The following is a 27,147-nucleotide window of genomic DNA, read 5'->3' on the forward strand; positions in this document are numbered from 1 at the left end:
TTTAGTGAATTAAATCAAACCTACACACCTGGGGTTTTGAAAAGGAACAGTTGAACACTTTGGGAAACTTGCTTGTTCGAACATCGATGCCACTCTGATGCCTGGGAGGTAAAACTAGAGCCATTGATTTAACTCGACATAAAAACTGAAACAAAGAGGGAAGACTAAAGCAAACACAGCTACCGTTTGTTTAATTTGCACAAAAAAATAGTTTTTGAATTTTCAGTTCTTTGCTGCTCAAAGAATAAATGTTATGTAGGTGTCAATACATAAAACATGCAGTATATTATGTGTTAATGTGACCTTTACATATACATACACTAGAGGTCAACCAATATCGTTTTTTCTGTGGCGAATAACGATCTTTTGTCACTTTTTTTAATACACTTACATTTTATCAGATAGAGAATTAGTAACAGTTAAATAATAACCAATGATAAACAAAGTCCTCCTGTATTGGGAGGATATATATATATATATATATGCGTATATATATATCTATATACATATGTATTTGGACGACATAGTAAGCGATGACATTTCTGTGACTTTTTGGACGACATACTAAACTATGACATTTTTGTCGCGTTTTTGAAGACATACTAAACTATGACATTTAACAACAGTTGCCACCACAACTACCACACCAGCAACAACTACAATTCCTGCAACAACTACAACAGCAGCCACAACTACATCCCCAGCCACCACAACTACGACACCAATCCAAACAACTACAACTCCAACAACAACTACAACACCAGAAACAACAACTACATTGGCCACATCTACGACACCAGTCCAAACAACTACCACAGCAGCCACAACAACTACCACACCAGCAATAACAGCTACAACACCAGGCACATCAATTACAACACCAGCAATAACTATTACCACAACAGCCATCACAACTACGGCACCAGTCATATCTACAAAAACACCAGCTACAATAACAACCACTACCCCAGCAACAACAACAACTACAATACCTGGCACCACGACTACTATGCAATCTACGATGACAACTACATCACCAGGCACAACAACTACAACACCAGGCACAACTACTCCAACACCAGTAACAACAACTAGAACCACGGCTGCAGCAACAACAACACCAGCCCCAACAGCACAGGCAACAGCCTCAACAACTCTTACAGCAACAACTACAACCCAAGCCCAAACCACACCAACTACTATTGTGACCACAGCCGTAGTGCCAATAACAGAGACCACTGCAGCAAGTGCAACTACGACTGCCACCCCCACACTGTCAACCACTGCTGGGACAACAGCCCCAACTTCAGCCCTTACTAGTGAGGCAATAACCCCAGCCCCTGAATATGTTATTTCAGCAGACCTCAAAGACGTGCCATATACAGATGCTTACAATGACACAAGTAGCACTGAATTCCAAGAACTTGCACAAAAGCTTATAGGGCCAGTAAGTAAAACTTCATATTGTGTACATAGTTTGGCACCTTTGGAGAAGGAGAAGTAATAAGCTGCAATTGTTATTTAAAATTAATTGTTTAAATGTTGCTCTCTTTTTTTACAGTGTAATGCTGAATACAGGAAAAAATATCCTTCAAAGTTTAGCAAATGCCGTGTGAAAAGCTTCAGGTAAAGATATTCTTCAGTTTTTCACAAAGTTTGCTTTTGTAACACAAATGCTCACTTGCATTGTTAATAGTGTTGTGGGTTTATTACATGTTTGGATTAAGTTACAATCATCTGTTAAAATTGTTTGATCAATGTCTCATTTCTTTTTGTGACACAGACCTATTACTGTTCGAGAAACTGGAGTTCAGGCAGAAATGGGGATTGTATTCAACTCAAATGTCTCTACTTCAGAGCTTCCAAAGAACTCTGCCATTGCTCAGACTTTTGCAGATGCTGCCAACAATACCAATTCTACATTGAGCACGTTAATAGAGCCAAACTCAGTTTCAATAACAGGTTAGTCAACACATTACAGTGGTACCTAATTTACATCCAACACAAAGTAGCAAGCATCTGAACAACAGTATTTGTCGTGTTTCAGCTAAATGAAGAATACAATTTGAACGCTTCATTATGTTATTTATTTTTTATGTGTTACAGCGGGTCCAGTTCCTACAACCACAAATGCTCCATCTGCGACAACCCTTGCACCGACAGCAGTAACACCTGCAATTACAACTACTACTACTACAACTGCTGCAGCTACAATAACTAAGCGACTAGTATTCAGATCTATTACGAACACATTTACAACTGACTTGTTGGATTCAACATCTTCTGCATTCAAACAACGTAAATCTATGATTACTGAACAGGTGAGTCACCATTAAAGTCTTTTTGTATAATTTATTTATCAGAGAGTAAACCACATTTGAAATAAAACATCTGGCAAAATAAGTAAAATTTTTGAAATGCAATGTGTTTTCTGTTTTGGCAGCTTACACCTTTCTTCAGGGAATTTCGGTCTTTTCGTGGCTTGGAAGTACTGGCATTCGCGTAAGTTGACATTATGTTCAACTTTAAGAAAAATGACCAAAGTCTAATGTTTCACACAATACTTCTATCTACCTCTGCAGAAATGGATCAGTCGTCAACTTTCTAAATGCTCAGTTCTTAAGCTCATCTGCTCCGAACAACTCTCAGATTGCAAGTGTTTTGATAAATGCAGCTCAAAACGTCACTGGTTTTGACATTGAAACCAGCTCCATCATCATTGATGGCATATGTAAGAAATGTCGCCCCTTAATTATAAAACTACAAAGTCTAAACATTTTTGTTAATTAATGTTTTTTTATGTCTTCTTATTTACAGCTTCAAGTGGGGTAAGCCAAAACATCAGCCTCATCACTGCATTCTTCCTGGTGCTTTTATCAAGGCTACTGTCAAATCAGCAATAGCATTTATGCTGATTCGCTTTTGACTTGTTATGAGTATATGACTGCCATTGTTGGAATGAAAAGGAATCCAAAAGTAGTGCCCGTTTTGTGGCTGACACATCTTGTAATCTCACCACCATGTTCAACTTTGCACTGGTCAGACACTTTAATGACAGCGGATTGGAGATATCATTCAAAGTGACTATATTTCTGAGTGGAAACGTCAAGGATCATGAACAGAATTACAAAGCCAACTTCAAGCTTTTGTTGCACCAAATTATTACTGTAATAAGTAATTAAAATAATATATACTACTACAATGGTATTTAAAACACTGGGGTGTTGGAAAATATCTGTATGGTTAGACATTTAAACTTGCTTTATTGAATACAAATTCATACACAAATGTATTTATTGTTTTCAAAGGCATGCAAAATATATGGTCAGGTTTTACTTTACTAGCAGCTGCAGAGTCAGTATATTGTTGTAAAGGGAAAAATGCATCTAAATGTTGTTTATTCAAGTATGTGTAATATTAATTATTTATACAAAAATAGCTGTATACTGTGAGACCTCCTGTGATGTTAACAGTTTCTGTCAGAAAATGTACAATGATCAGAATACAACATATTTTAAGTGAAAATCAGTCTCTTGTGTTTGTTGTTTATTGTTTATTTAAAATGATCCTCATTAGCTGTCCCCAAAGTTAGACAAGCTAGTTCTTACAGCATTACATTCATTATTACATTCATACAGCAAATACTGTATGTCCATACCCAATCACAAACTTAAATAGTACATTCTCAGATGGTACTATTTTAATGATTGATGCCACGATAAATAATAGTTCTCTTTAAAGCATTTGATTTTGGGCATGGTAGCATCAACTGGTCGTTAGCAGCTGCCCTTGTCAAATGGGAATGAACCTGATCACATCTGAAAATGTGGTTATATAAGACAATGGGTTGAGAAGAAAAAACAGTATTTCTGAAAAATGTTGTTGTGTTGAAAACCAACCTGTTATCTACTGTTAATGAGAGTCGACGATGCATACTGACAGTGTTTGTTCTTATGGAGCAGTGTAATACTAACCTGGCAGCTCTGTTCTGGGCAGTTTGTAATTTCTTTAGTTGACCTTTACATGCAGATGACCATACAGGTGCACAATAATCCAGATGACATAAAATTAAAGATTTAGCCACGTGCCCCACGATGTATGCAGGGACATAAGAAAGACATTTCCTCACCATGGAGATACCGCAACCCATTTTCTTCACTATGGCATCAATATGTTCTGCCCATGAGAGCTGACCATCTATTATTGTGCCCAATAATTTTACTTTATCTACTTGCTCTATAGGTTCCCCAACCAAGTTCAGACTCATCCGTGGTGCAGATGACAGTTTATGACTTAATCCCAAGATAATTGATTTGGTTTTCAAGATGTTCAGTACTAACTTATTTTGTTTTATCCAATCAAAAACCCTATTCAACTCAGCTGATAAAACATTGTCCCGTTCCCTAACAGCTTCTGCAGCATAATACAATGTGGAATCGTCAGCATACATTTGTACAGTTGCTTTACACAAAACTGATAGTAAATCGTTTGTGAAGATGGCATACAAGAGTGGTCCCAGGCAGCTCCCTTGCGGGTCCCCACAGTCCAAGACCTTAGAGTGAGACCAGCTGCCAGTGTAATAAACCCTTTGCTTCCTACCTGTGAGATAACTCTTCATGATTTACCAATCAGTAGATTGTGATCTATGACATTGAATGCCACACTAAAATCAAGTAATACACCAGTCATGTTTGAATTATCCATTTCCTTGAGCCAGTCATCTGTCATTACTGTAAGGGCGGAACAAGTTGTATGGTTACGTCTGTAAGCATGTTGGAAATCTCTGTTCAAGCTATTACTGTCAAAGTATTCCTGTATTTGTGAATGAACTATTCTCTCCATCAGTTTACTAAGAACTGGGAGAATAATGATAGGTCTACTGTTCTTCCCAGTGAGTGCTAGTCTGCCATCTTTAGGTAAGGGAATAATTTTACCTTATTTCCAGATAAAAACTACCTTACATTAAGCATGCATTTAATATATGACATATTGGACCGTAAACATAATCAGCTGCCAGGCCAAGTACTTTACTATCCAGCATGTCAGTACCCACTGAGCTGTGTTCGGGCAAGGACTTCAACAACTTCCTTACTTCCCACTCCTCTACACTATTAAAGTGCAACTCTTATCCAACATCACTTCATTTTTTATGGGCTTTTTAATTAGAATCAGTATTATCCATATTCTGTGTTAGTGCATAGACCTTATTTATGAAGAAATCATTAAAATAATTTGCTATATCAGATGGTTTGGTCAGGAACATGCCTTCTGATTCCACAAAGGAGAGCCCACCAGTTGTCCGTCTCCCCATTATTTCATTAAGGGTTTTCCAGAGCTCTTTACCATTTTGCTTTACAGCATTTATTCTTTGCATGTAAAATTATTTTTTCATCAATCTATTCAGCTTTGTAACCTGATTTCTCAGTTGGCAGTACTTGAATCTATCCTCCACTAATCCAGACTTTACTGATGTAGATTTGGCCTCATCTCTTTCCTTCATGAGGCTCTTTAGAGTCTCATTCAGCCATGGAGCTGGTCTTGCTTTTGCATTACACTTTCTCAGAGGGGTATGCTTAGCAATAATATTCATAAAGCTTTCCATAAAGATATTTAAGGAGGCATCAGGTTCCTGAGCAGCATACACATCAGTCCAGTCAATATCACCAACATCTGCCAAAAAACTTTCCAGAATACATTTCTTGAACATTCTTTTATGTACTATATTGACCTTACATTTAGGAATTTTAGTTTTCCTGGTAATTGCTATAATGTTATGGTCACTAAAACCCACAGATCGACAATCTGGTTTAGTGAAGCATTCAGGAACATTTGTGTAAATATGGTCTCTGCAAGTGGCAGAAGTATTGCCAGCACTGTTAGTAAAGACTCTGGTTGGTTGAGAAATCATCTGAGACAGATTACAAGCATTGATTAATGATACTATCTTTTTCTTCATTGGACACTGATTTGCAAACCAGTCTACGTTCATATCCCCAAGTAAAAAATATTTCACCATTTACATCTGTAACTCTGTCAATTAACACACAAATCATTCAAGTATTGCATGTCAGTCCCAGGAGGTCTATAGCAACAACCAATCAGCACTGGTGAGGAAGATGCACTTTGACCCATAGGGATTCTACACTATCTCAGATAAACTCAGAGCACAGTCTTGCCGGAAAGTTATTTCTGATATATAATGCTATGCCACCTCCATGTTTATTCCTGTCCCTTCTAAAAATATTATAGCCATCGATGGAGATCTCTGTGTCAAGAACTGTAGCATCTAAATGGGTCTCCGATACAGCTTTTTTTTATCAGATAATTAAGTTAATGTATCTTATTTCTAATTCTGCAGACATTCAAATGGGCTATAACAAGACCCTTTGAAACAGGAATGAGATGCTTATCATTAATGGGTCTATTATCTATTTAAAAAAAAAACCAGTTTGGTTCAGCATTTTTGAGCTCAAGTTAATTAGACCAGAGAACTAGTCCCTAGCTCCAGTTCCAGCTCCAGCCCCTGTCTCCAGCTCCTGGCCGTTGGTGCCTTTCTGATCCTTATGCTTTTGGGTAGGGGTATGGACAATAAGCTTGTCATATCGGATATAGGCTATGTCGCCTCGTTCTCTGGCAGCTTTCATGGCTGGAATGAGTTCCTTACGCTTTTGCCTGACAGCTTCAGTGTAGTCCTCATTCACATAGATGTTGGTGCCTTTCAGTACTTTTCCCAGTACAGCCATTATATTAATGTATCTGAGGAATTGTATCATGATATGCCTCGGTCTCTTTCCAGGTGAGGTTTCTCCTTGATCACACACCTGACTTTATCCTCAGTCTCCCTCCAGCTTTCATTCTGGGCCTCAGGAATTCCATCCATAACAAGGTTATTCCTTCTTGTTTGACCCTCTAAGTAGACTGCTTTCTTAGTCATCTCTGCCAATTTCTCCTCTTCATCAATGTCCTTCTGGGAGAATTGCAGGCTGCTTCTCAGCTCCTGCGTCTCCCTGGTCAATTTGTCAATCTGAGTGTTCACATTGTTCACAAGTAAATCCACAACAGTCTTGAAGTTGCTTTCTTGCAGGAGTTGTATAAACAGATCCCTTTGTTGACGCATTAGATCTCGTACCTGTGAGAGCGACACAGACTCCTCTCCATTACTTTGGTTGCTGCTTTGTTCCTTCTTGGGTGGCATGGTGTGCTGAGGAGTATCCTAGATAGTATCCACCAAAAATCTCTGAAGATCATCCTCTACTTTTCATAGAATTTCTTGTAAAATATAGAGTCCAAAAAATTTTTTTTGATATAAAACAATTTAAAACTCTTGAACTGTGCTTGTGCTGCTGCGGCTGCTGCAGTGGCATTGTGTGATGTTTTGACATGTGGTTTGGTAAAGAGAAAGTGAATCATAGAAAAGGAATTATGACAGTAACATCATATGTTCTGTTATACAGCAGAATCTGCCAGCCAATTCAATCTAGGGCAGATATAAGGCTGATGTGGCAGGCATAGCCACCATAGCAATTCTAATACTTTTCAAAATACTTGGAATTATTAAGAATTTGTGTGGTGTTTGTACTAATACAGCAAAAGTTTTGTTGGGAAATGTTTTTTTTATAAAATATGTGTAAACACCGATTTTAATAAATACACATTTGAAAAATATAAAATACTTTGTTTGAAGATATAGTTTTGGACTATTCAGAATTTGGAATGATTGGACTGGGAGAGCAAGGACCATAATATTTCTAAAATCTGACTATATTGTCTTGCTGTTGTTGATGTTAAGTAAGCCTACAGTAATCATAAAACACATAAAAGCATTGTGTGTCCTTGGGGCTGAGCTGCACAGCATGTACACAGGCAGGTAGGGGAGTGGCTTGGCTCACATGTAAATTACAAGAAAAAAGATTTAAATAGATTTTGAGTGCTTGCTTTTATTTTTGAGGAGAATGTGAAAGAGCCCATGAAAAAGTAGTGCAAACTAGGAAATAGCAAACAAATAGGGTTTCCATTCAAATGTGCTGCAATTTTCTAAACAAAGATTTCAAACATTGGAGAAAAAAAAAGGTTGGAGAAAATGTAAAAAAAAAGTCTGGGTATCACAGATGGATAAGCAGGCACCAATAGGTATTGATGCATGACCTTGTTTATAGTAATATTCACATTTTGCAAGTCATAAATCAGTGAATGTCTCATCATTTTTCTAGTGCAATGAAATGCAGAAGTTGAGGTAACATGATCAGCCAGGTGAATTCTGTACATCATCATCTTTTAAATCTGTTTCCTAAACATTTATTTGTCTTTATATTTTATCGATAAGCCCACTTTTACTTCCCCCTTAAATGTACAAAAGGTTTATACAATATTTCATTAACCTAGTGCTTTAGTATAATTCAAGTATAATTCACTTAGCTTCACTTATTATAATTATTGCATATTGTAACGTACTGTCACACTGGTAGAAACATACATATGCCTTCCCCATGCCAAGAAACTGACTGATTTGGTTTTTCTACATCAGGTACTACAGCATTTCCATAAAGTCCTGGATCATCTCAAAAGTTCTTAAATTAAACAGCAATAAAACAGAATTACTTCTAATTGGCACTATTGGATTATTGTAACTCACTTCTTTCTGGTCTCCCTTAAAAAAAAACCCATTAACTGCTAGTATCATATCATCCATCACATCACACCTGTCCTACAGCAGGTCCAATGGCTCCCTATCACACAACAAATCAGTTACAAAATACTGCTCCTCACTTTGAAAGCTATCCAAAACCTTGCACCTCTGTACCTTTCAGATTTCCTCCACATTTCCACTCCTGCTTAGATCCTTCTCCTCCATCCACCTCGCTGTCCCTCCTGCCTGTCACCATGGGGAGCAGAGCATTCAGCCGCTCTGCTCCCCAGCTCTGGCATTCCCTCCCTCCCACACTTCAAATCAAAATTAAAAACTCACCTGTTCAGAATATCATACTCTCAATGACCACACAGCACTATTAAACTTTATTGTCTTTTATTAATATATTTTATTGTATTTTTATGTTTGCATTTGTATGTAAGGTGACCCTGAGTGTCAGAAAGGAGCCAACAAATAAAATATTTACTATAGTATTATTATTTATAGTATTATTATTATTATTATCATCATTGTTTATGAAGAGGCACATCATTATCCTTTATTCAGTTCTAGGATATAACAGCCTGAACAGACATGCATAAACATTTGCAGCGTTACTGAAGTGAATAACAATAATAAAAAAGTTTACACCTGAAATAAAAGGGGAAATTATCTTTTCAATTGATATTGATTCATTTTGGGTGGGTATATCTAAATGTATTTAGGTCTGTTTTTCCGAAACTTTACAATTTGTGTGTCTTTGATGTTCGTATAAGGTAAAGGTTGTAGCAATGTGCTTTTGAATCAGCTTGTAGAATCACTGCAATTTAAAGGTTATTTTCTTGGGGACATTTCAGGCTTGTTCCTGCTTGAAAATAGTGTTACGGGTTACGTGTGAAGAGTTTTTTGTTTTTTGGCTGGATTTTACTTGTAGCCAAAAGTCCTGACCACTTGATATTGATACTCATCACATTTGTTGAGGTACTGAATTGGGACTAAGGTGAAGACTTAGAATACTTTAAAGACTTTAAAATAACTAATTATATGGACGTTGCTATGTTATCTAACTGAATACTGTTTTAATCTAATTCTGTTAAGTAGTTTTTGCTGTAGTGTAATCAAAATAGGATGTGACAATGAAATAAGTGTTTTGAGTTACATATGCTGATTTTATATTGAGAGGAATCACATCATTTGTGTATTAAATCTACATTTATAGGGTTCATGTAAAAATAAATGTTTCTGGTAACTTAACAAAAATTAAGTTATACAACAAAATCCGGTCACTATGAACCGCCATGTTGGCAGCCTAAGATGTCACAAAAATTAACAAGACCGGTGCTCGATTCAACCTACATATATATATATATATATATATATATATATATATATATATATATATATATATATACATATATATATATATATATATATGTATATATATATATATATATACATATATACATATATATATACATATATATACATATATGTATATAAATATATATATACATATACATATATATATATATATATATATATATATATATATATATATATATATATACATATATACACATACATATATACATATATATATATATATATATACATATATATATATATATATATATATATATATATACATATATATATATATATATATATATATATATATATTATATGTTTTTTGCTTTTTGCTGCAGTATCGTGATGATACACAGAGCTGTGATACTTTGGTATAGTATCGTGGTTACTCATTTTGGTATTGTGACAACTCTACCACTACTACACTACAGCAGCCTTAACAACAACAACCACAATGGTGCCTACAACTGCAGCCCCAATAACCACTGCTCCAGTTATACAGTAACTACTACATCTTCCCCAACAACAACCACCACCACCGCAACTACTACAACTACTATAGCAGCCACTACAACCACTACTACAGCAACTACCACTACTACAGCAGCCACAACAACGACGACCACTGCAGAGATTACAACTACAACTGCAGCCCCAACAACAACCACTGCGGCAACTACAACTATTACAGCAGCCATGACAACCACCACCACTGAAGCAACTACCACTGCTACACCAGCCCCAACAATCAGAGCCGGATTAACGCAAAGGCAAACTGGGCACGTGCATAGGGCCCGATTGGCAAGGGGGGCCCAGACAGAGGGACAATCAAAACCTAAAAATGACTTGGTCCGTGTTTCAAGACGATTTACGCTCCTCGTCCTGATGACGTGACACTGTCAGGGCGTTCTGAGGACAGTCTGCTCTGATCGACAGTCACACTGGGGGCAGGCGGGCGGGAGAAGCCGCAGCGAGTGCACATGTCTGCGGCGAGGTCCGGGCGGGGGTTCGCTGTAAACCACCTTCGCCTCGAGCCCTTCCAAGCCGACGGTCGCGGCGCACCACTGGCAGAGAAAATTTCATGTCAAACTTATGTGTGACACTGCACTATAGAAATGACTGAAACGTGACTAAAACTAATAAGTTTCGTTTAGACTAAAACTAAACTAATAAAGTTTAGTTTTAGTCCAAAGACTAAAACTAAGACTAAATCTAGAATGGCTTCCAAAAACAACACTGCACAGTACACCATCCAGAGAAACATCCAGACCAGTCCGGACCAGGAGCTGAATACCAGAAAATGGAAGAGCGGTGATGCTTGTCCATGAAAATAAACCTCTACCACGACAGCACAGTTTCTCTTACTGCACATTTGATTGGTCTTTGTGTATTTGACTATTAAACTATTCCATTTAATCAACACATTTAATTAAGATTTTCTGCAAAATGCAAAAGCTTACAACATTTATCTTATTTGCTCTGTTTACATAGCAATGCTGACACCTATTGGTGATTTACTGGTACTACTGCCTTAACAAAGACATTCAAGATAAGGATCATTTAATAGCATTTAATAGAGCCTTGAAGTAACGTATAAATACGGTAATAAAAATAAAAAAATAGTCTGATAAACTGTTTAATATATACGATACATGACTTATTTTGGCATACAAAGAACCAACTCGTAACCAAAGACTATGCTATGTAAAATGTGAATTAACTTTTATTAGTAACTTTGGTAAGTTTCAGATTTCAATTCTTAAATAATATCGATGGAGGGGGGCCCAAAAAATACAGTCTGCCTAGTATAGTCCGTTTATTTAATCCAGCTCTGGGTGTGGGCAGCTAAGGGTAGCCAGTGGACCTCAGTGAACAGAGGGGTGACATGTCCCCTTTTAGGCTGATTGAAGACCAGGCGTGCCACCACATTCTGGACCATCTGTAGTGGTTTCATAGCACAAGTGTACCTAGATCAGTAGCAACAACAACACCAAGCACACCAACTACAACAGCAGCCACCACAATTCCAACACCAGCCTAACCAACCACCACACCAGGAACTCAAACACAGACTACACCAGCTCTGATAACTACAACTCCCAGGCCAGACTTTTAACTTTGAATACTGCATATTTACATTTTTTTCAGCTTTTGATCAGTCCAATATTACATTACATTACATGTCATGTCATGTCATGTCATTTGGCAGGCGCTTTTATCCAAAGCGACTTACAATAAGTGCATTTAAACATCTGAGTACAAATAAGAGCTAGAAGTAATTAAGTGCTTCAAGTAAGCCAAACTATAACGCGCTAGTCATAAGGGCGATGTACAAGTTTTCTTTTGGGGTTTGTCTTTGTCTTAGTCGAGGTAGAGTCAAAAGAAATGTCGATGGGGAGCTCGTTCCACCATCTGGGAGCTAGGACAGCGAACAGTCTTGAATTTGGTGAATGCCTCTGTGAGGGGACAGCAAGCCGGTTTGCCGATGCAGAGCGGAGTTGGTGTACAGAGAGAAGAGGTGAGGACCTAGGACAGAACCCTGAGGGACCCCAGGAGTTAGAGGACAGGGTTCCGACACAGATCCTCTCCAGGTTACTCTGTATGTTCGGTTTTGAAGACAGGATGAGAGTAGGGTAAGTGCAGAGCCCGAGACACCTAGATCCTGAAGGAAGGAAGGAAGGATCCGGTGGTTAACTGTGTCAAACGCTGCAGAAAGGTCCAAGAGGATTAGCACAGAGGAGAGAGAGGCAGCCCTTGCAGTTTGGAGTTGCTCAGTGATAGCAGGAAGTGCAGTTTCGGTCAAGTGGCCTGCCTTAAAACCAGACTGATGAGGCTCAAGAAGGTTGTTCCGCTGAAGGTAGGAATAGAGTTGATTAAAGATAGCATGCTCCAGAGTTTTGGAAAGAAAAGGAAGAGAGACTGGTCTGTAGACAGGTCGAGGGTGTTTTTTTTAAGGAGGGGGGTCACTCTGGCCTCTGGTCAGGAAAGCAACCAGATGATAGAGATTTGTTAATGAGATGGGTGAGGAAAGGAAGAAGATCAGAAGCAATGGACTGAAGAATGTGAGAAGAAATAGGGTCAAGGGGGCAGGAGGTGGGGTTATTAGGGAAAGAACTTGATCATGAGATAGAGGGGTGAAGGAGAATAGAGAAGGAGATGAATTTGTGGTTGGTAGAATGGTGAGATCAGGAAGTGGGGTTAAGAAAGAAGAGCGAATGTCATCTACTTTTTTGTGAAGTATTTAACAAATTGAATTGGTAGATGGGAGGAGGGGGAGTGGGGGGTCAAGGAGGTTAGAGAAGATCGAGAAAAACATTTTGGGGTTAGAGAAAGAGGATTGAATTTTAGTCTGATAGACAGATTGTTTGGCTGCAGAGATAGAGGCGAGTGAAGGTGGAGAGAAGAGAATGATAGCAAAGCAGGTCATCAGGGTGTTTTGATTTCCTCTATTTCCTTTCTGCTGCCCGTATCATGGCTCTCTCAGCACGCACTGAGTCAGACAACCATGGGGCTGGGGAGGAATTACGAACCCGCCGTGAAGTAAGAGGACAGGGGGAGTCAAGAAACGAGGACAGAGTAGACAGGAAGGTGTCTGTGGCAGAGTTGGGATGCATGAGGGAGAAGGAGTCAGCTGAAGGAAGTGCTGATAGAACAGTTGAGGACAGAGAGAGCGAATGTTACAACAGACAAGAGCTGTATCTGATGAGATGAGGTCCTCAGATTGGGAGAGTGGGAGAGAGTAGGTTATGAAGAAATGTCATTTTCTATGATGTTTGAAAGGAGGACATCTAGTTCATCCAAGAAGTCTCCCAATGGGCCTGGCAGACGGTAGATGACAACAATGGTTAGTTTTACTGGATGAGTTACAGTTATAGCATGAAATTCAAACAACTGTGAAGAGAAGTGTGGCAGTGGGTAAAGAGTGAAAGTCCAGTTGGGGTTGTTGAGCAGACCTGTCCCGCCAATAGTTACTGCAATCTTTAGTTAAGGCAATCTAATGTCTTCTAAGTGATAAAGGAAACAAGATTAGATTGTACTGTCACCTTTCAATGCTAGTTTATTGGCACAGCACCCTTGTTTACCCTGTGAAACTGGTATCAGTGTTTTCCTCACTTATACACACATACATATACATATATACACACATACATATACATATATATATATATATACACACATATATATATATATATATATATATACATACACAATATACACACACACACACACACACACACACACACACATACACATACATACATATAGCATAGTTCATTTTTATCTTATATTTTTATTTATTTTACTTTTTTATTCTATATTTTATGGTGTTGTTACCTGGGGTGTTTCTCTTTTCGGTCTCCTTTAAAGTGTGACTCTAATTTTAACAATGCTGTGTGTGGATGTTGGAGCTTTTAATATCACAGAGGTGAATAAAAATAAAGTCGTCTGTCTGTCTGTTTGTTTGTTTGAGGAAATATACAGTATATGCCCACCAAGACTCTCATCAGTTAACTTAACTGATACAAACTTTATGATTTGACAATATCAAGGTATATGGCAATCAGCTGATGATGAGGATAGTAAGAAACTACACCTAAAATTACAGACTCACCATTACCACAGTTATTAGATACAATCTACTGTACACTACCAACTGCAGGAGGAATATACTCTGACTGTTTTACAAATGCCTTGTTTTTAAAATATGCTGCTACATAATAATTCTTTCATGGCATGTAAACATTTATTTTTGTATTGCTTTTTCACAACAACTGGCGTACAAAAAGAAAAACAAATAAATTAACGACAGCAACAAAAAAATGAATAAATAATAATTATGAAAAAAAGTCTGCATCCCTGTGTAAGTCAAACATTAGTAGAATAGATAGGCAACAGTCCAGACAGAGGCTATATGCTCACAGTTCCAGGCCAGGTAACAGATTCACATATTGTATGAAAGGGCCCCACATTTTGTAAAATGTACTAACAGAGCCATTCAGAGTATATCTAATCTTTTCCAGGTTTATATTCAGCATCATGTATCTAATCCATTGGTTATTTGTTGGAGGATTTGAATCCTTCCAATTAAAAAGTATGCAATTGTACATGAGGGCTGAATATTGTAGATATATATCTCAGAAATTGTGTCAAAAAAAACATTTTTGTATTGTTTATTGGAATGTTTGCTTAAAGATTTTATGGGTTGAGACAGAGACAGTGAAAAAGACATTTCCTTACAATTTACCTTACACTTTACCTTTAAATGTACATCTGTATTTCCTCGTCACCTCTTAAGGAGGGCCAAGCCACCACTACATGCAGACGTTGTTACGACAGCAGACATCAAGTCTTCTTCTACCTGACGGTGTTTATACAGAACCACTGATTAATATGGCATAAAAGATCAGAACTTGCAGTTAAAATGGGTTAATATGAATGCACAAAAACTTGCACAAGGATAGTTGTCTTTACATGTTTCAATTTGAAAAGAAATGCTTACATGTCATTGTTGTAGGTTAATTATAAAAGCTGAGGACATTTAATAATGCGCATCTAAAGGTCAACCTGTTTTATCAGTTTGTGAGTTGTGCAATAGTTGTACTCTAATTATAGGTGCCATTGTTGCAGCAGAAAAAGCAGCTGTAACTGGTGTTGTAATGGTTGGTACAACAGGGCTGGTATGTTTCATAATGCCCGTGAATGAGTCATGTAACTAGCTTCTATCTGGATACAGTATTTTAAGAACTCAATAGATGTAAAATGTCAAAGGTTTAATACAATATTAAAATGGGTCCACTTTGTTGAGGACATTTTAGCCTGATTCTTGTGAACATTTGTACAGATTATAAATTACTTATTTCATCGCTTTTGCATATCTTACCAGGGCTCTCAGTATCTCCTACTGTCAAGCCGGTATAACTTCTTTCACATAAGTGGAATTTTGGCAGCATTTTGATCTGTGCTACACGAACAAAAGAAGGGAGTATGGAATGTGATTATGCCAAGACAAATAGACAGGTAGATAGACAGAAGTGTTGCAACATTTCTTTGCAAAAAAATCTGACAGTGAACGACGTCACTTGCCTTAAAGACATTCGAATACATAAAGGCCTGCACACATATATGATCAGACATTCAAAGGTTTGCAGCCTTGAACAAGTGAACTGCACTAAAATCAATACCTTTAGAACGATTGAAAAACATCTACACAAGGAAAAAAGGGGAATTAATATCTTTTTTTATATCAATTCATTTGGGGTAAGTTCTCATTTAAATCTATTTTTCTGTGATATTTAATTGTGCTAATACATTTGATTAGCGTCACCAAAATGTGATCTATAGCTTTTATTTTATTATAAATAGCATGTCATTGTTATTGTTGTGTTGTATTTAAAGTGATTATAATGGATTCTGAAATCATTAATTGGAACATGATACAAATTCTCACTCTTTTCCATGTGTTTTTTTTCCAGCTAAAATCTCTATTTGCATAGATAAATTTGAGACGTTATGAGCAGTCTACCATAAGTACATAACAAATTTGACTCATCTGGAATGGATTTGAAAGTAACAAAAGTTGTGGGAATTTAGTACAAATACTATTAGATACAATTAAAAGATTCTTGTGGTTATTAACTTACCATAAATACTTGATTTCTATTTGATTTTTATACCTGGTACCTGTATTGTAGTAGGTATGATAGATATCATGTAGATTAGTATTTAAAAAAAACAAAACAAAAAACAGATGTAGAGCATGTTATAAAAGCTTTATTTTATTAGCTGTGGTTTAGGAGATAATAGAGGTCATCAAAATCAGCAAGCCAGGGGTTTGTTCCCCAACTTTGAAATAAATCGCCCTTGACTGCTATTCCAGAGGAGCAGTCAATGGTGTGTGACAAAATATGTTGATGGTCTACTCCTACTGTATTGCCAAAAACATATAAGTAATAACAACAACAACAACAACAATAATAATAATAAAAATAACAACTTTCATGTATATGGCACTTTCCTGAAAAATGTTTCAAATAGCTTTACAATCCAATCAACCTCAATCAATTATAACAACATGTTTTGACAGGACCAGACTCAAAAATGTGGTAAGGACCCATTAGGGGTATGTATTGGTATGTCCCTTCTAAACATATAGTCCATTAGAGTTTATAAGATATGCACTTATAATGCTGATGCAGGACACGTCTCAAACTTCCTAACTGGCATAGAACTGGCATCAAAGTTTATGACAAAGAATGACAAGGGAAAATTAGATTTTATAACATCTCTGCCATGTATAACAGCAACATGATACTGTGAGATTTACTATAAATAAGAGAAACTATTTGCTATTATAATGTTAATTTTACAACTCCTGAAAGGAAATATGGTAAAAAAAAAGGATATTTATGCAATGAAAAAAAATTGATTGCACTGAACATATGTCTTTTTGTTTCATTTTATAGATTTGTTGAAAAGATGGGTGCCATACTCCTCATTCTTTTTCTCATTGCAAGTGGTAAGTTCGATGAGGTGACATTTCATGCATTTATTCTGTCTTGAAAGAAATGGAAGCAAACACTGAGGAGAGTAAAGAACCTGATTACATTCAATACTGCTTTTATTAAAGTCAAATTCAGATAAAACATTGTATATCTCAAATTACAAATAAAAAATGCAGATAGGATTATCAATGTGCTTTCAAAAATATAATTTGACATTTCTGAAAACCTAAAATGATGTGAAACAACTACAGCACCAGCAACAACAACAGCAGCAGTCACAACTACAACAGCAGCCACCACAACTACAACAGCAGCCACCACAACTACAACAGCAGCACGCTCACAGCAACTACAACACAGCAACAGCCACCAGCACCAAGCCACAGCCACAACAACTACAACACCAGCCAGGCAACACAGCATTTACAACACCAGCAACAACAACTACAACACCAGCAACAACAACTAACACCAGCCACACAACTAGCCAGCCACCACAACTCGGTAGCCACAACAACTGACACCCACAACAACTACGCACCAGCCACAACTACGACTCACCACAGCACAACACACCAGCCACATAACTTTGACACCAGCCAGACACACCACCACAACTACGACACCAGCCACAACAACTACAACACCAGCAACACCACCACCAGCCACAACAACTACAACACAGCAACAGCACACCAGCAAACAAAACAACTACTACACCAGCAACAACAACTACAACACCAGCCACAACAACTACGACACCAGTCACCACCAGACACCAACCACCACCTACGCCATACGCCACAACACACGCCAGTACACCATGACACCAGCAACAACAACTACAACAACAACTACGACACCAGCCACAACAACTACGACACCAGCCACAACAACTAACAACGACGGCACTACGACACCAGCCACAACAACTACAGCCCGGCCAAGCTACAACGCCAGCCACAACAACTACAACACCAGCAACAACAACTACAACACCAGCCGCAGCAACTGCAACAACCACGCATACAACAACTACTACACCAGCAACAACAACTTGACACCAGCCACAACAACTCACAACACCAGCCACAACAACTACTACACCAGCCACCACAACTACACCAGCACCACAGGCACAACAACTACGACACCAGCCACACACAACTACTACACACCAGCCACAACAACCACACCAGCAACAACAACTACAACACCAGCCGCAACAACTACAACACCAGCCACAACAACCACAACAGCAGCCACACAACTCACACCAGCAATTCGACACCAGCCACAACAACTACTTAACACACAACCACAACAACACCCAGCAACAAACTCACGACACCAGCAACAGCAACTATACCAGCTAACTTCGACAGCAGCCACAACAACTACGACACCAGCAACAACCTACGACGCCAGCCACAACAACTCGACACCAGCCACCACAACTCGACACCAGCCACCACCACAACAACAACACTAGCAACAACACAACAACTACAACACCAGCCACAACAACTACAACACCAGCCACAACACAACTACAACAACACCACCACCAAACGGTCACAACAACTACACACCAGCAACAACAACTACGACACCAGCAACAACATACGACGCAGCCACCACAACTTCGACGCAGCCACAACAACTCGACACCAGCCACAACCACTTACGCACACTAGCCACAGCAACTACAACAACAGCCACCACCTACAACTACAACACACACAACAGCAGCCACCACAACTACAACAGCAGCCACCACAACTACAACACCAGCAACAACAACTACAACACCAGCCACAACAACTACAACACCAGCAACAACAACACAACACCAGCCACAACAACTACAACACCAGCAACAACAACTACTACACCAGCAACAACAACTACAACACCAGCCACAACAACTACAACACCAGCCACAACAACTACGACACCAGCCACAACAACTACCACCAGCCACACTACCGACACCAGCCACCACAACTACCACACCAGCCACAACAACTACTACACCAGCCACAACAACTAGCCAACAACCATAGCAACAACTGCCACCAGCCAAACCACCCAACCACAACAACTCACACACGCAACAACTACTTCACAGCCACCACAACTACACCAGCCACCACAAGCCACTCACACACTAGCCACCATACTATAGCCACCACAACTACATTACAGCAGCCACCACAACTACGACTAAACTACTCACACCACAGCCACCACAACAACTCACGACACCAGCCACAAACAACTACTACACCAGCCACAACAACTAAACACAACAACACCCAGCAACAACTACGACACCAGCCACCACAACTACGACACCAGCCACCACAACTACAACACCAGCCACAACTACTACTACACCAGCCACCACAACTACAGCAACAACCACTACAACTCCCAGCGCAACTAATACAACACCAGACAGCAACAAACACTACAACACCAGCCACAATACACCAGCAGGCAACACCAGCCACAACTACACACACCAGCACACCAGCCACAACAACTACAACACCAGCAAGTTAACTACTACACCAGCAACTACAACTCCAGCCACAACAACTACTACACCAGCCACAACAACTACAACACCAGCCAACAACTACAACAGCCACAACACTGACACCAGCCACAACACTACAACACCAACCAAGCACACACCACAACAACTAGCAACACACACAGCCACAGCAACTCTTACTATACAACTACTACAACCAACAAACAACAACAGCAGTCACACAACTACGACACCAGCCACAACAACTACTTAGCCACCACAACTACCTCCAGCAACAACAGCTACCTCCAGCAACAACTACTACACCAGCCACAACCTACAACACCAGCCACAACAACTACACCAGCCACAACAACTACAACACCAGCCACAACAACAACGACACCAGCCACAACAACTACAACACCAGCCACAACAACTACAACCAGCACAACAACTACAACTCAGCAACAGCCACAACAACTACAACATCAGCCACAACAACAACACCAGCTACAACAACTACTACACCAGCCACAACAACTACGACAGCAGTCACCACAACTACAACACCAGCCACAGCCTACAGCAGCAGCAACAACAACTACAGCAGCACCACAACTACATCACAACAGCTAACAACTTCAACAGCAACAACTACAGCACCAGCATAACAGCTACTACCAGCTACAACAACTACTACACCAGCCACAACAACTACAACAGCAGCCACAACAACTACTACAACACCAGCAACAACAACTACCAACAGCAGCCACCACACCACACTATACAACACCAGCCACAACAACTTCGACACCAGCCACACACACTACTCGACACCAGTCCCAACTACGACTCACGACACCAGCCACAACAACTCACGACACCATACAACACAGTGGCCACCACAGCTATGACACCGGTCACAACAACTACAGCAGCAGCAACAACAACTACAACACCAGCCACAGCAACTACAGCACCAGCCAACCACAACACAGCTCACAACAACTACAACACCAGCAACACACCAGCCACAACAACTACAACACCAGCAACAACAACTACAACACCAGCAACAACAACTACAACACCAGCCACGACAATTCCATCAACAACTGCAACCCCTGCAGCAACAACAACTACAACACCAGCAACAACAACTACAACAGCAGCCACCACAACTACGACACCAGTCCAGCAACAACTAACTCCAGCAACAACTACAACAGCAGCCACCACAACTACACCAGCAACACAACTACAACGGTCACAACAACTACAACACCAGCAACAACAACACCAGCAACAACAACTACCACACCAGTTACAACTACTACAACAGCAGCCACAACTACAATCCCAGCAACAACTACAACAGTTGCCACCACAACTACCACACCAGCAACAACTACAATTCCTGCAGCAACAACAACTACAACAGCAGCCACCACAACTACGACACCAGTCACAACAACGACAATACCAGCCACAACAACTACAACAGCAGCCACCACAACTACGACACCAGTCACAACAACTACAACACCAGCAACAACTACAACCCCTGCAGCAACAACTACAACACCAGCCACCACAACTACGACAGCGGTCATAACAACTACAACAGCAGCAACAACTACAACACCAGCAACAATAACAGCTACAATCCCAGCAACAACAACAACAGGTTGCCACCACAACTACCACACCAGCAACAACTACAACTCCAGCAACAACTACAACAGCAGCCACAACAACTACATTGGCCACCACATCTACGACACCAGTCCAAACAACTACTACAGCAGCCACAACAACTACCACACCAGCAATAACAGCTACAACACCAGGCACATCAACTACAACACCAGCAATAACTATTACCACAACAGCCATCACAACTACGACACCAGTCATATCTACAACCCCAGTAACAACACTAGGCACAACAACTACAACACCAGCTACAATAACAACCACTACCCCAGCAACAACAACAACTACAATACCTGGCACCACGACTACTATGCCATCTACGATGACAACTCCATCACCAGGCACAACAACTACAACACCAGGCACAACTACTCCAACACCAGTAACAACAACTAGAACCACGGCTGCAGCAACAACAACACCAGCCCCAACAGCACCGGCAACAGCCTCAACAACCCTTACAGCAACAACTTCAACCCAAGCCCAAACCACACCAACTACTATTGTGACCACAGCTGTAGTGCCAATAACGGAGACCACTGCAGCAAGTGCAACTACGACTGCCACCCCCACACTGTCAACCACTGCTGGGACAACAGCCCCAACTTCAGCCCTTACTAGTGAGGCAATAACCGCAGCCCCTGAATATGTTATTTCAGCAGACCTCAAAGACGTGCCATATACAGATGCTTACAACGACACAAGTAGCGCTGAATTCCAAGAACTTGAACAAAAGCTTATAGGGCCAGTAAGTAAAACGTCATATTAAGTACATAGTTTGGCACCTTTGGAGAAGGAGAAGTAATAATCTGGAAATGATTTTTAAATGTATTGTTGCACTTTCTTTTTTTACAGTGTAATGATGTATACAGAGAAAGATTTGGTTCACTGTTTCAGGAATGCAAGGTGAAAAGTTTAAGGTAAAAATATTCTTCAGTTTTTCACAAATGTTGCTTTTGTTACACAAATGCTCACTGGCATTGTTAATAGTGTCGTGGGTTTATTACATGTTTGGATTAAGTTACAATCATCTGTTAAAATTGTTTGATGAATGTCTCATTTCTTTTTGTGACACAGACCTATTACTGTTCGAGAAACTGGAGTTCGGGCAGAAATGGGGATTTTATTCAGCTCAAATGTCTCTACTTCAGAGCTTCCAGAAAACTCTGCCATTACTCAGACTTTTGTAGATGCTGCCAACAATACCAATTCTACATTGAGCACGTTAATAGAGCCAAACTCAGTTTCAATAACAGGTTAGTCAACATATTACAGTGGTACCTAATTTACATCCAACACAAAGTAGCAACCATCTGAAAAACAGTATTTGTCGGGTTTTGGCTAAATGAAGAATACAATTTGAACGCTTCGCTACGTTATTTATTTTTTATGTGTTACAGCGGGTCCAGTTCCTACAACCACAAATGCTCCACCTGCGACAACCCTTGCACCGACAGCAGTAACACCTGCAATTACAACTACTACTACTACAACAACTGCTGCAGCTACAATAACTAAGCAACTAGTATTCAGATCTATTCAGGACACATTTACAACTGACTTGTTGGATTCAACATCTTCTGCATTTAAACAACGTGAATCTACAATAACTGAACAGGTAAATCACCATTAAAGTCTTTTTGTATAATTTATGCATTTATTAATCAGAGAGGAACCTACATTTGAACTAAAACAACATTTGGCAAAATAAGTAAAATTGTTGAAATGCTATGTGTTTTCTGTTTTGGCAGCTTGTACCCGTCTTCAAGGAATTTAGGTCTTTTACGGGCTTGGAAGTACTGGCATTCGCGTAAGTTGATAGTATGTTCAACTTTCAACAAAGAAAAAATAGTTTAAAGTCAAATTTTTCACACAATATTTCTATCTACTTCTGCAGAAATGGGTCAGTCGTCAACTTTCTACGTCTTCAGTTCTTAAGCTCATCTGCTCCGAACAACTCTCAGATTGCAAGTGTTTTGATAAATGCAGCTCCAAACGTCACTGGTTTTGACATTGAAACCAGCTCCATCATCATTGATGGCATACGTAAGAAATGTCGCCCCTTACTTATAAAACTACAAAGTCTAAACATTTTTGTTAACTAATGTTTTTGTATGTCTTCTTATTTATAGCTTCAAGTGGAGTAACCCAAAACATCAGCCTCATCACTGCATGCTTCCTGGTGCTTTTATCAATGCTACTGTCAAATCAGCAATAGCATTTATGCTGATTCCCTTTTAACTTGCTATGAGTATATGACTGCCATTGTTGGAATGAAAAGGAATCCAAAAGTAGTGCCCGTTTTATGGTTAAAACGCCTTGTGACTATGTGTGGAAATGTCAATGATCATGGGCAGAATTACAAAGCCAACTTGAAGGTTTTGTTGCACCAAATCATTACTGCAATAACACTGTGAGTAAATAATATACGCAATGATATTTAAAACACTGGGATGTTGGAAAATGTACACAAATGTATTTACTGAATATTAAAATGAAAACTGTTCTTACTTTAAGGACAGTTTTCATAATATTCAAAGACATGAAAAATATATGGCGAGGTTTTACTTCACTATCAGCTGCAGAGTCAGCATATTGTTTTAAAGGGAAAAGGCATCTAAATGTTGTTTTATATATGTATGAATTAATTATGTGTAATTTTAATTATTTATACATTGCTGTATTCTGTGAGACTTCTTGTGGTTTTTACAGTTTCTGTCAGAAAATGTACAATGATCAGAATACAACAACTTGAAGTGAAAACTGAGTCTCTTGTGTGATGTTTTGACATTTGGTTTGGTAAAGAGAAAGTATATCATAAAAAAGGAATCATGAAAGTGACATTAAATGGTCTGCTATACAGCAGAATCCTTCAGCCAATTCAATCTAGGGCAGACATAAAGCTGTTGTGGCAGGCAAACCACCATAGCAATTCTAATACTTTCCAAAATACTTGGAATTATTAAGAATTTGTACAGTGTTTTAGTAATACAGCAAATGTTGTCTTGGGAAATGCTCTTTATAAAATATAATGTGTAAACACTGATTTCAATTTGTACACATTTTGGGAAAAAAAAATACTTTGCTTGAAAATATAGTTTTTGGACATTTTAGAATTTGGATTGATTGGACTGGGAGAGCAAAAACCTGACTATATTGTCTTGCTCCTGAGTTTGAACTTGTACATGTTGATTTTATTGTTAAATTTCTCTTCTTCAGTGAAGTCGGATGTTAAGTAAGCCTAAAGTAATTATAAAACACACAAAAGCATTGTGTGCCCTTGGGGTGGAGCTGCACAGCATGTACACAGGCAGGTAGGGGAGTGGCTGGGCTCACATGTAAATTACAGGAAAGAGTCGTATTTAAATAGATTTTGAGTGCTTGATTTTCTTTTTGAGGAGAATGTGAAAGAGCCTGTGAAAAGGTAGAAAAAACTAGAAAATGCAAATCGGCAAACAAATAAGGTTTCCATTCAAATGTGCTGCAAATTTTTAAACTTTCAGTTGGAGAAAATATAAATGCATCTGTGTGTGCAGTTGTGTGAAGTGAATACTGGATAAGCAGGAGGCAAAAAAAAAGCGATAAGCTTAAAAGTTGTCAAAAAGGCATATTTTCAGAATAATTACTGACTATAATTCACTGAGTTAGCTACAATTACTAGAATTATCGCTTGTTGTAACGTACCGCCACACCATACCTATGACTTCCCCTTGCCAAGAAACTGGCTGTAAAAGAAGACAGCAAGCCAAAACGCGGCTTTCTATATCAGGTGCTACAGCATTTCTGAAGAGGCACGTCATTATTCTTTATTCGGTTCTAGGATATAAAAGCCTGAGCAGATATGGGATGTTACAGGGCATGATCATTTTTCAGTGTTACTGAAGTGAATTTAAAAACAATATTAAAAAAGTTTACACCAGAACAACGGGAGAAGATTATCTTTTCAACTGGTATTGGTTCATTTTGGGTGAGTATATCTAAATGTATTTACGTCCGGGTTTTTTTTATACATACATTTTTAATCTGTGTGTCTTTGTTTGGTAAAGGTTGTTGTAGCAATTTGCCTTTGAATCAGCTTGTAGAATCACTGTAATTTAAAAGTTTCAAATTATTTCCTTTAGGACATTTCAGGCTTGTTCCCACTTGAAAATAGTAGTCAGGGCCGGAATGCTGAATGCTGTTTTAATCTCAGTTCAGTAGTTTTTGCTGTAGTGTAATCAAAATAATAAAAACAATGAACGTATTTTGAGATACATATGCTAATTTTATGTTGAAAAAGAATCACATCATTTGTGTACTAAATACACATTGAAAGGATTTTTGAAAAAAGAAATGTTTCTGGTAACTTGTACAAACATAACAAAATCTTAATGCGTTTCACTTCTCTTTTTATTTTAGACACATTTAAAGGATGGGTGTCAAACTGCTCCTGTTGGTTTTCCTTATTTTGACAGGTAGGTTAAGTGATATATCCAGTTGAATAGTTAGAAATTAACAAAAAACAAAATATGTGGAGTAATAAAACTTTGCTCAAGATCATCCAATATTTCCTTCCGAAAAAAGTATGACTTACAAATATAGTATTTTGTGTATATCATAAATTGGTACTGAATTTTTTATTTGGGTTGCAATTAAAGTAACACAATGTAGGATTTGCTGTTGAAGACCCCCTACAGTTGGGAAATGGTATTGTCTGTATTACAACTGTCACAAAATATGCCTGGCTAAAAAAAAAAGTCACCACCTGGATTTAACTAAGCAAATAGGTAAGGGGTTGCTGCTGGTCATGTCTAGGTTCAGCAACATTATGTGCCCAAAGAATGAGGTCAGCTGACTACCTGAATATATTTAATGACCAGATTATTCCATCAATGCATTTTTTTCCTTCCCTGATGACATGGGCATATTCCAAGATGACAATGCCAGGATTCATCAGGCTCACCAGCTTTCTTTTTACAAGGGTAAAAACGGCCGGAGAAAGTCCTTGAGATAAGAAACAGTACACACTCTGGCTTTTTGCTCAGTTTCCTCACTTTTCACACTGGTAAGCTACTCAAGTCGCACATTGTGGAGCACCCTGTTGTAAGTTGGTGTACTATCAGAATGATCTTGGAGACATTATTTTAAGGTCATAATGCTACATTGTGTTGCTTTTAATAAACCTGGTTTAAAAAGGTTTGTAGTAATGTGAAATTTTGTGGTTTAAGTTTACATACAAGTAATTAAAAATGATCTGTCGAAAATCACAGTGGTATATACAACTACGACCACAACTACTACAGCAATTACAACCACAGCCCCAACAACAATAACGACAACCACTGCAGCCCCGACAACCACGACCACTGCAGCAACTACAACTGCAGCCCCGACAACCACCACCGCGG

The 27,147-nt window shown here is 38.8% G+C and overlaps 1 protein-coding gene and 1 long non-coding RNA gene across 2 annotated transcripts; both read left to right on the forward strand.

The window, feature by feature from the left end:
• Positions 1 to 624: 624 nt before the first annotated feature.
• LOC122766968 (integumentary mucin C.1-like) lies at positions 625 to 3,528 on the forward strand. The gene is made up of 7 exons (XM_044022248.1): positions 625 to 1,447; positions 1,562 to 1,626; positions 1,784 to 1,962; positions 2,107 to 2,321; positions 2,444 to 2,502; positions 2,583 to 2,731; positions 2,818 to 3,528. The coding sequence occupies exons 1-7, from the start codon at positions 1,010 to 1,012 to the stop codon at positions 2,901 to 2,903; spliced, it is 1,191 nt and encodes a 396-aa protein (XP_043878183.1). The 5' UTR covers positions 625 to 1,009; the 3' UTR covers positions 2,904 to 3,528.
• A 21,866-nt stretch (positions 3,529 to 25,394) lies between these two features.
• Positions 25,395 to 27,120, forward strand: LOC122766969. The gene is made up of 3 exons (XR_006360145.1): positions 25,395 to 25,727; positions 26,159 to 26,214; positions 27,010 to 27,120. It is a non-coding gene; the product is annotated as an uncharacterized LOC122766969 (long non-coding RNA).
• Positions 27,121 to 27,147: the final 27 nt, after the last annotated feature.

This window comes from Solea senegalensis, linkage group LG3, assembly GCF_019176455.1.
Source record: "Solea senegalensis isolate Sse05_10M linkage group LG3, IFAPA_SoseM_1, whole genome shotgun sequence".
NCBI classification, from domain to species: domain Eukaryota; kingdom Metazoa; phylum Chordata; class Actinopteri; order Pleuronectiformes; family Soleidae; genus Solea; species Solea senegalensis.

Excerpts from the sequence above, each read along its gene's own strand:
- LOC122766968 (XM_044022248.1), top strand. The coding sequence starts at position 1,010 with ATGCAATCTACGATGACAACTACATCACCAGGCACAACAACTACAACA. Across the intron at positions 2,503-2,582 it reads TTGGAAGTACTGGCATTCGC|AAATGGATCAGTCGTCAACT; the intron begins GTAAGTTGACAT and ends CTACCTCTGCAG. Across the intron at positions 2,732-2,817 it reads CATCATCATTGATGGCATAT|CTTCAAGTGGGGTAAGCCAA; the intron begins GTAAGAAATGTC and ends TCTTATTTACAG.